Source organism: Nipponia nippon, unplaced genomic scaffold (genome assembly GCF_047370975.1).
Source record: "Nipponia nippon isolate SJK-2023a ecotype South Korea unplaced genomic scaffold, ASM4737097v1 scaffold_7, whole genome shotgun sequence".
NCBI classification, from domain to species: domain Eukaryota; kingdom Metazoa; phylum Chordata; class Aves; order Pelecaniformes; family Threskiornithidae; genus Nipponia; species Nipponia nippon.
Window position 1 is genome coordinate 34,309,141 of NW_028262391.1, and position 13,009 is coordinate 34,322,149.

The 13,009-nt window shown below is 36.2% G+C and overlaps 1 protein-coding gene across 7 annotated transcripts in view; it reads right to left on the reverse strand.

The window, feature by feature from the left end:
• Positions 1–4,964: 4,964 nt before the first annotated feature.
• Positions 4,965–13,009, reverse strand: part of DUS2 (dihydrouridine synthase 2) — a 28,541-nt gene continuing 20,496 nt past the window's right edge. For all 7 annotated transcript variants that reach the window (XM_087738643.1, XM_087738642.1, XM_087738639.1 and 4 more), the window contains 6 exons: positions 12,505–12,673; positions 11,441–11,562; positions 8,603–8,746; positions 7,330–7,417; positions 6,667–6,740; positions 4,965–5,449 (listed from right to left, as the gene is read on the reverse strand). In XM_087738643.1, the coding sequence (XP_087594769.1) occupies positions 5,212–5,449; positions 6,667–6,740; positions 7,330–7,417; positions 8,603–8,746; positions 11,441–11,562; positions 12,505–12,673 (835 nt within the window). In that variant the 3' untranslated portion in view covers positions 4,965–5,211. The remainder of the gene's footprint in view (positions 5,450–6,666; positions 6,741–7,329; positions 7,418–8,602; positions 8,747–11,440; positions 11,563–12,504; positions 12,674–13,009) is intronic.

Sequence of the window (13,009 nt, forward strand, 5' to 3'; positions counted from 1 at the left end):
CTCACTTTTCTCAGACCACAATGAGGGAAAGCATTTTATCAGTTTCTGTTTAAGAAGTTTAGCATAAAGATCTAGGACAAAATGCTAGCAATACTTGATAACACCTGTGCACAGAATAGACAGTGGCAAGTATACAGGCATGCATGGCACATGCAGCATCCTAACACCGCATAGATAATTTTACAAATCGACAAACACCCTTATTAGGAAACCTAAAATGTTTATACAGTTTCAAAACAGCTAAAAAGTACAGATTGAAGATCTGTACTCAAATCCAGTTCTGCCAGCTCTACGCAACAGAACACTAACAAAAAAATCCATGTTCACAACTATAGATAGATTATAACCATTTCAGTTACAATCACCAAGCAATAATTTTTAAAGGCAGTTAAACAGGAAGCTCATTTTTTCGTATCAAACACAATGACACACTGAAGCATACAAATGTATGGAGACTACCAAGGAAAATTAAGTTAAAATGAGTAAAGTGTCAAATTTGTATTACAGTGCTTTTTAAACTCTCACAAGAGGATATCACTCAGACAATAACTTTCTAAAAATGGAAAACAGATTCTCCCACCATGCCAGGGCAAGGGAGAAGTATTTATTTATTTATCTAATAGATATTTAACAGGCAGATTCACATTAACTCCTACAACACCGTTTCATTTGGGAGCTAAGTGAACACCACAAATATCTATTTTTTAAGCCTCCTCTCATAAAAACACTGAGGTTAATACTCCTTTGAGTAAGGATGACTGGACTGGACTCCCTCTGAAGCTCATCAGTTCTCCTTAACTGACCTAGGCAACTGCTGTTTAACAATACACGAGGCACTCCCTCCTCAAAGACTTTGCGTCTTGCTTTTAATGTTTTTCATCAGCTTTGTCATCAGAAACTCTGAATAAAAGCCTCAAACACTGGCCTCCTGCACTGTGGTACAGATGGAAACTTAAGCCTTACAGGCCATCTCATCGACACAGCTTCTTGACTTGCAGTCCAAACATAAGTAGACTCCTGTTTAATAAGGCAACAGCTCTCAAGTATGTTGAGCTTGTAGGTTTGATTAAAGAAGTGGCAATAAAACGGTTTTGCGAATGAAGATTTCTTTCTAGCTAACACCAATTTGGCACCTCTTGCAATCTTGCCAGTTAACGTCTTTGAAAAGCATGCCCTTCTGCAGGTCATAACGGGTAAGCAAAAACCAAACCAAACAACATCCTACTTCCCCCTCCTCCCCCAGCAACCCAAGGCATGCTTACTCTTTGAATCAGAGAGCAGCTGAGCTGACATATGGTTCACTTGCCAGCTTTCTGAAATTGCAGTACTGGGGAACTCTAGGATTTAGATATTCAAACTCTGTATTTGTACCGCCAACATTTAACCTCACATTCCAGGGCGGGGTTGGGCTCACAGCCCGGGACATTCCAAAAAGCATTCCAACCAGCAAGGCCCTGGAGGTAGCCCCACAGTGAGCGCATCCATGCTAAAAGGCTAGTAAAAATATCTTTGCATTCCCATTCACATTTCTAATATGCAGAGTACACGTAGGCTACAGGGAGGACAAGTTACAGTTCTCCCCATACCCGTGGATCGCACTTCGGCAGGTATCATTACGAACAGTTTCTGCAGCATCCATACCAAGAAACAAAACCCAACTGCTTTTTTGTTTGCTTGCTGTAGCCTTGTGACAGAAAAAACCCAGTTCATTCACCAAATCCCATATGATTAATAGTGAAACGCTTTCACTAAGCAAATACTTAAAATAGAGCACAGCTTTGGTTAGTATTGACCAAGTATCATATTCACACCACATTAAAATTAAAAAAAAAAAATAAAATCTGAAGAGTGAGGCTAAATATCCTCCAACCCAACTGTGGTCTCAATTGCCACCCTATGCAAGAATGCAGAAGTGCAATGGCTGGACCATTAAAATACTGCAGAAGTCAGCATATTTTTCTAAAACAAAACAAAACCCCCCCAAAAAACCAAACAAAAAACCCCCCACAACATCTGCCACCTTCTGTTTATGAAAGGTACAGCAGAAAAGAGAAGTACAGGAGAAACTCGTACAGACGAGTCACCAGTGTAGTTTGCTCTTTAAAACTAATGTGAATAGAACAATTTCTAGAAAGAAAGCACTGGTTACTGAAGTAATTATTTTAAAACCAGTGCTGAGAAAGGAACATACATAGTAAATACAACTATCCTATCTGTAGAACTGGTTAGGATGAATTGAATTATCAAAGTAGGATAAGTCACACATTAGTTGTAAAAGAGTTAAGAGGAATGAAAGCATGTAACAAAATCATTAAACCAAAACAGTCTGACATGCACACACACATATTTACAGTTGCAGCTTTTCTTTAGTTCTTTTTGAAACTGATCGAGGGGGTCGAACAGGTTATGCTTTCTAGCCATTTGCAGCCCTTCTATATTTAGCATTGAATGCTCATTCCAACAGAGTGACTCCTCACTCTCATTTTCACGTGCTCTGTTTGGCCTAGCTATGTCCATCCATAATTACAGCACAGGCAACCTCATTAACGTATACGAGTATTACAACAAATTAAGAAGTGTAAGCATTGGTGACCACATAATAATTTAAATAAGGATTTGAAAACATGCACTTATTGGAAAACAGAAACACCCCCCCCCCCCCCAACTTTTAGCACCCATCTGATTTAATATAAACACAATACCTATACTTCACAGACTAGAATTAATAAGGTATTTGTTTTAGCTCAGAGAGAACTACATATCCAGTATGATCCAATTCTCTCCATCAACCAAACTGAGGCACATATTCTGTAACATAAGATGAGTAGTAAAGCATCTACACGCTAGGGTATTCATACAACCTCTGTTTAGGCATATATCTTCAACTATAGTTCCATGTGAATTTTTGACATCATGCTGCAGAAATCTGCTCAGCTGTTCAACATAAAATCAAATTTTACACATTCTCAGCTGCCACTGGCATCACCTATCTCTCACCATAAACATGTGCTCTGAATTGCATTTTAAGTCAATTGCTGGAAGGAAGCAATGTGAAAAGTCTACATAGGCTACACTTCACTAAGGAGGCAGAAAGGGAGCATGTTCACATCACGTGACAAATCATCAGGATCAAAAAGGAAAAGGTACAAATACTGTTACGAATGCCTTGGCTCCTATACTGAATGATCCCGTCTCTTTTCTGAAAGAGGTCCGTAACAGCTGTGGTAGACTTTCTCCTGAGGGATTTTTCTTTGGGCTTTTCTATGAGCCCAGACAGAAATTACATGCTCCCCACGGCTGGCTTATCTATCAGTTGGTCCCAATCCACTGCAATTTCCACCAACCCATAGTAACTGCTGCCATAGAAGTCCGCACTGTATTTAGGCACTGCCACCTATAACAATTGGGGTTTATCCAAAGATTCAATTTTAATTTTAGACAGAAAATGATGACAAGAAATGAAGCCACATTCTTCTAAGTGGCAAGACAAGAGACAACAGCCACAAATTGAAATATCAGATATTCCATGTAGACACAGGAAGGAAAAAAAAAACACAAACTTTTTTTTACCATAAGGGTGATCAAACACTGGAACAGGTTGCCAAGAAAGGTCATGGAGTCTCAGTCCTTGGAGATACACGAAACCCAGCTAGTCACAGTCCTCGGAAACTTGCTCCAGCTGACCCTGTTTTGAGCAGGGGGGTTGGACCAGATGATCTCCAGAGGTCCCTTCCCATTCTATGATATTAGACCTTGCAAGCCACACTGCTACCAGGACCAAAGAATGACTTTTTCTCTATTATTTTATGATGGCTCCCAATAGTCCTGACAAAAACAAGATACTGAGATAGCATTCGCAATAGGAAAATGGCTACTTCTGTAATTTCTGATTAATACTGAAAATTCTTTTGCTGCTTAGGAGTAAAATTGTAGCACTAAAGTTATAGTAAATGTAAGTATATTTAACTGCATTTACTGCCATGTACAAAATGAGCAAGAAAAACTTTCTTCTTCTTAGACAACATAGATTTACTATAAATTACTCTGATGTAAACAGCAGACATTTTAAATATGAATACACATCTATTTAATTTCACAAGTCTGAACATGATCTGGTGAGATACTGTTCTTCTGTTGTAGAAGAATGGTTTAATGCTGGCACAATCACTTGATTAAAAGATTCAAATTTTTAAATAGGAAGACTATTTATGAACTACATCCAAATGAATTATATTTTGTATGTTCTTCATACAAAATGCTTTAGAGATCATGGCATGATATCCCTGTCATTTTGTTTTCAGACCAGAACTGATAATCTGAAGATCCCTCACCCTGTTGAGGGAAACTAAACCACCATTTCAATAAATCGTTAATAACCAAAATCCCCGAATTCTCTTAATCCATGAAGACATTACTTTGGGGATTCAAAACTCTAATTTAAAAATCAGACAAGCTCAGATAGATTACCATGAAATCAGACTGGGTCTGTATCCTCTCTTGGCACATAGAATGTACTTGTAGTTTACTTTAATAGGAAGTTATGATGATGGCAAACTATTCCTTATTGGAAAGGCACAATTGTAATACCCAAGACCAGGAAAGAATGGTTAATTCTTACTGTCATATTTCTGGAGGGTAAAATGTAGTAGAAATTATGAAAGAAGAATGCTATTTTCATGCTTAGTGTTATAATTTCTAAGTCCTTCTCTCTGCAAAAAAATTTTTCTTGATCTATGACGGGTGTAAAGATAGATTGCAAGACATGCATAAAACTCATTTGACAAAACCATGTCTACTTAGCCACCAATATTCTCCTACATTAATTTTTCTGATTAACTACATAGTTCCATAAGGAATCCATCTGCTTATGGATGATGTATTCATACATCTCTTACCAGCACACTATAGACTTCCTAAAAATAAAAAACAAGTAATAAAATCAATGACAATGCTTCCAAAATATCTGATATTTTAAAAAATTTATTATTTGGGATAATCTTCTCAATGTTCTTTAAAATCAAGTTGCTAATTTATCCTGTCTGAAAGGCACCATAGGGACAGTGAGTGGTGAACAGTAAACATCTCATTGGCATTTTTCACAACTGGGGAATTTATCTGTCTCCGAGAGAATCCAAATGAAATGTGAACAGCAAGATATACAAATAGGAGCTAATTTGTAGCTCCATAGGCATGAAACCTCTAATTTCCATGCTACCGTGGCATCTTAGGCACATTCATGTCAGAAGTTTCTTCAATAAAATTAGCTTTTTTATGGGAAGGCTCAGCAAGGTCTTCTCCGTGGTCTCTGTTATTCAAGCGCTCCCGGTCTTCCCTTTTGCGTTTGTTAATCAGGCGATTTTCTCCCTCACACAGCTTTCCCTCTGGGACACCCAATGTTCTCAGACAAACAATAGCTGCAGCCTGTTCTGCTAGTTTCTTTGACTTGTCCCTGAAGAGCAAGCAGACAGAGCACAGGTAAAAGTAGAAACTGAAGTCTCTATGCTGCCAAAAGACAACCTATTTCCTGTCTCTGATGCAACACCATGAAATAAACAGCATTTGCAGTCATCTCACAGCAGAAGAACGAAATAGGTCAGTTCCAGAAATTATTTGAATCTTGCTAGGTGTCAATGTTGATGCATCACTCCTGATGTAATATTCCTAGAAAATCTGCTTCTATCAGGTCTTGTGTCTCAAACACTCTTCATTTCAAAGGTATGAAGTCAGCATGTGTTTGGCCCAAGTGGCTGCAATCCTCACAAAGTTAACATTTACAAATATGATCACTGAACAAAACTGAGTTTTGAAGGATCACTTTCTTGAAAGACACTCGGGCCCAAATATAATCACTGGTAGGTGTAGAAATTCATTGATGCTGACAAAAGCAGGAATTGTTCCATAATAATAAAAATGCTGTCATTTCTGAGAGGGACTACAGATTACACATTTGTGAAATTCAGTACTGGAAAACATTTTCTTCTCAAAGTTTCCTATCAGCTGAGCTTAACTTCCTAAAGTCTCTGAACAGGAACGCTGCAAACACCAGTAATTGCTGTATGCATTTGTCCTCTTTAAAATGTGCAATACTGAGCTCCAGCTTTGCGGTTAAACCAAGTTCAACTTAGATGCAAATGCCTGAAGTCAACTCCAGTATTAATAATGGTATAAAATACTGTCATGAAACTTTCGAGCAGCCCTGGATGTAACTGTTGATTGTGATCTCCGAGAAGCCACTAAACTGTCCTCTGCTTCATTGTATATAGACACTTAATCCTGACTTGTTATTGAGAATGGATCTGCTGTAGTGGCTGAAGACATTACCTCCTCCAACATTCACCTCTGCCTCCCTTGGTTAGTTTCTGAACCAGGTCACCTATTTGCTCCCCTTCCAATACAATTTGTGGACTAATGTACTAAGTGAATTAAAATCTGTAATGGTTTACTTGATTATGTTAAAACTTACTTCCTCTTGTCACATTCAAGTCTCAAATTTTTAATCCTTTCTGTCTCCCAGAGGTAGCTTTAGAAGGTAGTTTTTAGTTGACTTTATTAAAGTCTTTATTAAAGTCAACTGGAATAAACTGGAGTACCCTTTCATTGCAAGTTTTAGGCAACATTTCAGAAACAATTACAATATAGCTGCAAAAAATATTAAGGATAGCTTACCACAGAGTTGATCTGTATTTTTGCTCAGCTACTGTCACTACTGAACAGAATAATCTATCCAGTGGTCTTTGAACCTGGAGAAAAAAAAGAAGGGAGAGGAGTGTCAAAAAACAATCATGTCATTTACAGAACAACCAACATTGTCAATGTTCCTTGTTATTCTTGTCTTTACACCACAATCAAGCAACACCTTTAAAGTTACTGTAACTCACACCACAAATTTAACCTTGCATATTTAAGACTAAAAAATGAGAACTTGTTCAAACTGCAAATAAGTTTGCTTTACAAAAAAAAAAAATCAAATAATTTCCCCACCCAAGCAAGCAGTTGCTCCTGTCCAGTATAGCTCCGACCTATAACAGCATGCAACAACAGAGAAAACATACTGAATCCAAATTCTTTACTTAACAGAAGTACCTGTAGTTACAGCAACTTCTTTCACACCTGAATCAAAACCAGACTGAAGGTCTGACTTTTAAATTTTTATTTTCTAATAAAATAAGCTGCTATTTTCATACATGTGTATTACCATTTCTGAAGCTGCTTACTCAAGAGTTATGCCAGACTGGGAAGCTGAATTTCTCACTACCTTGAGTCTTAAAATACTTAGTTTCATAGACAAGGCAGACGAAGAGGTTTGAAAGGGTTTCTTCATTGACTCACCGTTTCATAAACAGGCTGAGGATGCTTTTCTTTCCTACACCATTCCAGAAGATACATTTTTGGAGTAATCTGTGGTGGATATTCTCGCCTAGACAGAAAAATTTGTGGTCAACAACTGTGCAGAGTTTACTTAAACAGATCTATTTTAAAACCAATAGTGCCACTTATTGTATTACTTCTACCAGTTATTTTTTGTAGTTTAATTTTACAGCTCAAATGATAAGAAAAATGCTGCTTCCTTATTAGATAATTCAAGTAATATGTCTGACATAACATCTAAAATAAAATATAAACCTCTCTATTAATTCTTCCCAAACATTCACATCCTGTAGTAATACAACTAGAGAAAAGATACTTACCAGAAAGGAGATTCTAACTAAACATACGACACAGCATAGAGATACAGTTTGGCACTGCTTATTATAACCAACAATGTAAGATTAAATACTAGAAGAAAGAAAAGAAGCTGCTTCTGTTATGAGACAGTAGAGTTATCACATAAAAGAGGGCAGAAAAGGTAGGCATTGATTCAGTTACTGACATGCCTTGTACTTGGCAGAGAAAAGAAAAACTGTAAAACAACTGTATTCAGTCCTCAGGGAGTCAGGTATACATCCTGTAAATATTAAAGCCATTACAACCTGAGGATTTGACGAGCGCTTTATATCACACTCTCCTTGAGCTGTTTGATAGACTTAATAGCCAACATAGCAAAAATAGCAAACTCTGGTATAACTTTGAAAGTAACAGCAATTCTATAGGTTTCACAGATTATAATCAAAGGTTACTTAGAGTAACCCTGTGCATAACTCCACAAATTAGTTTTTCAAGGAATACCTTATGAGTGGAACATGTTTAGGAGACTGTAGATAAGCACATATGTTATCTGCTCAGAAAAAGACTATTATGAAATTTGTACAGGACTTTTTATAGAACTACTGTGTTTTAGTTAAATTTCACCAAAAATAACTGAACTCACATCCTTCTACATACAGATGTTTGGATTTTTTAAAAAAATCATTCAGCAAGTTAACTGAGAGAATTAAGCAGTCTCAAGAAGCCTGGAACTAAAGAACATCTTAGCACATCCAAATAGCACAGGAAGAGTGGTGATGCTAGTGATTATGTAATGCTGTACACAAATTGCTTCATAAAAATTCACTCAGTAAGTACTGTTATGCACACTTATTTTCCAAAAAAACTGTAAGGCACTGTCAAATTCAGTTTTTATTTACAGATGCAAGATAGTGAAAAACTTAATTTGCATGCTTACTTGTCAAATCTAACAGCCATTTTTATTACATCTGGATCTTCCATTTGGTCATCTTCATCTTGTGTCTCAGTTTCTAAAGATGTTTTCTTTGCTTCGAAAATAGCTGTTGTTTCTTCATAGAAGTCAGCCATTTCAAAGACTTCACTATTCAAACAGAATTCCTTTGTATTAGAGATCAGCTTATAAATTTTTGTATCGCATTATGACAGAGGAAAGTAAGTATAGAAATCCGTTGCGTTTAAGTAGAGCATATATGTACAGAGAATCACATGAAAAGTGTGGCTATATTCTGCACAGTGATTTTATATTGTTTTGCCTTCAGTTCTTATCAGATGCTGTTGAGCTACAAGTAGAAAAGGAACATTCTCATTTCCAGCACTATATATTCAATTTGCAGCCTGAAAGTCCAGGCAGAAATCAATCAGAAATACAGGTCCTGCAATGTTCAAGTTATTTCCTCAATTAATAACTTGCAGGTGGATGAATCAGCAAAGAACATCTCCGAGCAACTACTGGCACATCAGCTCCAGAAGGGCAATATGAACAAAAAGTAGGAAATAGATTCTTCTTCTATTTTTAGTATTTAAAAATACTATAAACAATAGACACTATAACATCCAAATACCTCAAAATCTCAGGTCTTCTGACTTCAGAGTATTATTCACAAGCCCCAGTATAAGGGAGCAAGCAACTAGGATTTGGGTGAAAGGCAAGAGCCTCAAATCCTTTTAAATTTCAGATCCATGGCAGGCTGCATCTACTTTGAAAAACAGACTATTCATTTTCTGCAGATGATAACAACAATAAAACCTGCAGCGTAAGAAAACTTTTACTTTCTGACTGTTATGAGAATGCTCATTGGTATGAGACTGCTCAATAACAAAATGAATTCTGGCCACAAAGCCACCTCCAATGCTCTAAGTGGAAAAGCAATGAAGCAGAATAATGCTAACTAATGCTTCTAAGAGAAGATAACTTATTATGTACTGTTATGTAAATTTTTTTGTCTGAAATGCAGCAGCTTGTTCTCTTCATTCGGTACTGAGGTTAAAACCTTGAATGGCTGTAACATGCCGTCACCACCAGGAGGCAGCAGTATTAAATAACATTTTTGTCTGAAGATGTATAGCTGCACTTTAAATAACTGCATGTTCAGTTATCTGGACATCAAACAGGCTGTTTAGAACAGTGGTTAAAAGACTGAGTCTGCTGATATAAAGAGGTTTTATAAATTTTCAGGTGTCTCTCTCCCTGTCCTGCTCTCATGCACACACACTGCTTAAGCCAATTTTGAAATTGGTATTGCATCACACATACAAAAACTGATTATGTTCAATTTTGGAAGCCCCTAAAGAATTGCTAGGCATAGCACATAAAACCAGAAGTTTTACACTAGATCTATTCGGTGTTTACGTGTATAAACTGTGACACTTCTAATTACCTGTTTAAAGGCTTGACTCTTACTTAAAATTTATTTTCTTTACATACTAAGCATTACTATTCATTCAGTAGAGAACACCACCACCCTTTTGTCTAAGATTTTTTTGAAGTCATAAAAGATTGTTTCAGTTTCAATCTATACTACATCTCTTCTAACCAAACTGGAGAAATATAAGCAAAATAGATAGAAAGTTACTATACTAAAAATTGTTCAACTATTTACATTGCAAAACTGAGAAGTAACTTGAAAAGTGTAAATGTTGGTCATGGATTCCACTGCTCCTTTATGATTAATGAAGGCTAGCTCCTTTTATATATAGAATACAAACTCTTCTCATTGTATTGTAATGTAATAATCATGGACAGAAGCGTTTATAGAGAGCCACAATTCGTAAATTGCAAAAGGACTGCAGGCATTTCCATTCATTTTGGACATGAACAGAATGCTGATTAGGGCTTGCTAGAAAACAATAACTTGATTTGCAAAATATTTCAAGCTTTCAACATTTCTATCCATTTTCATACATGTAAGAATACAGTTTCAGACTGTTTATTTTATAAAAACAAAGAGACTCTCTTCCCCTCCATTCCATCAGAAGGATAACTATAGCACACAACATGGATATGACACATGCAAGCTCAGACCTTTATTTTGTTCAGTTTGGGATGGGTTCAAACCTGAATTCCCCTCCATTCTGTGTGAATTCTTTAACCACATGTGTATTTTATGGTTTCTCTTGAACTTTTCCTTCTTCCTTTTCTGTCTCCCCCTTTGAGAAATTTCATCCAGACTGTTTCAGATGTCCAGGATGAAGAGATTCATCAAAGCTATCATATTTCCTCAAAAAGGTTGTCATCATTCATTAGCATATCTCAGGTATGAAAAGCAGCACAAAAGAAATACATCTAAGTATAGGTGATCTTCATAAATTGTTTTGAGTTTCTCTCTCATTCAGAAGTGTGGTCATTTAAAAACAAACATGTTGTCATAAAAATTCCAGTAACATTAAAAACCCCACATGCAAAAGGGAAAGTTAAAATAAACTAATATCTCTGGAAGAAGACAAGCTCCACACTATTAACCTCCAGACTACCACCAGAGAACGCTGAAACTTTTCTTAATCAGTTAAGACAAATATTGGATAAATGCCTGTCAGTCAGTGAAGTACCACTCAAATTAGTACATTGAATATATAGACAGTTTTAGGGTTAAAACTTTAACACCCGCTTGAGCATTGGGGAAACCTGGAAATTTTTTCACACCTTACTAACTGGATTTTTTTTTTTTTTTTTGCAACTTCTTCTGAAGGTATGAAATGCCAGGCAGTGCTACAGACAGAGAAGTGGTTTGCAAGTTTGACAGAGAGTACAATTCCTTTTTCTGAAGTACATGCTTACCAGATCTCCTGTGTGGACTGCGCAGCATGCAGCTTCTTACCCTGAGTAGTTTCCAACTGTTCTCTTAACATCTGACACAAACAGTATTTTGTGTTGGTATAGTGATTATCATATCTCACTGCCTGGAGGAGAGAGACAAAGTATATAAAAAGATACCAAACAGATTTCTCATATATAATGCTCATGGCTCTTGATGAATTTCAAAACCCTTTTTGAAAGGCAAACCACAATGTACAGTTTTCTTAATAACATATTCAAGACTACTCATGAATGTGCGTATAATCCAATTATTTTGGCATGCTTTCATGAACATACGTTCAAATTATTCGTATACTTACGAAGAAAGAGTTGACCAGTTTACATAACTGACTAGTGATGCAGTACTATTTTAGGAAGTAACTAGTTAATGGCAGTCCAAATTTTCAAAAACCAAAAAATTTTGAATTAATGGCATGATCAAAGCCACAGATTTCTGATTAATTTCCTATTATGTCACTAAAATTGTGTATTTTGAATAATAGATAAAACTTTACAGATGACTCAGCTAATGGAGCTATAGATATATATCATTACTTTATTGGCAAATCATTCCCTTTGCTTCCCTGCTGTTAAAAAATCTTGACAGTATTTGTGAAAAGCAATTAATTGAATCCAGCAGTAACTGAGTATTTAATATTCCTTCACTTTTCTGTTCAATATGATTTGTACTACTATAACATCAGGAGAGTCGGCCTACATATCATTAGCTTTCCTAGACATTTTTAGATAGCCTTCTAAGCCTCATAAATGTTCCAAAGAAATTAGAGCTAAAAAGCATGGTAGGTAAGAAAAGCATGGTCAGGAAAAACTGTTTTCTGAATACAGATTTCTCAAAATTTTTTTCTGAACAAAATAAAACAGAGGAAGTAGTGGTTGATATGCAAGACCCATGTTGCATGCAGTATGTCAAAATACCCTCAGAGCCTAAGTCTTTGAAATCAAGAGAAGTTAAAATACTGTAGTAAGATTTGGATTAACAGTTCTAAACAATGTTAACTACAAGTAACATCTTCCAAAAAACATACATATTTGATGTAATCTTGCATGACTTCCTTCAAGGGGAAAAGACCCTCTCTTCTGAAGATAGATGGGTTCCACATGGCAGCACGAGCTATCATTACTGATGAGGCAGCTGTTGCTTTCTGGAAGGTCTCAAGGTCCGTATATTCTTTGATGAAGTCATGAGATCCTCCACTAAAAATTAACATCACTGTTATAATCATGAAAGTTTTATCTGCTATTACTTGTACTTTAACACAGCCTTGTATTTTCAATGTGATATTACATTATTAATGGTGGCAGAGTCTATTTACGGCATTTTTTCAAATCTAAGAGAGGAAACGGGTCTGATAGTTTTATTAGAAATGGCTCATTAAAACACTGATTATATATAATATTTTCAATTATCTGCATATTCCTCTTAAAAATAGAAGACTTTTTATGACAAAATAATATAGTTTGTGTTTTACACAAACTGCGTGCTTTTGCACAGTTCTTAATGGATAAGGCTCACAAAGAATCACTTCCATG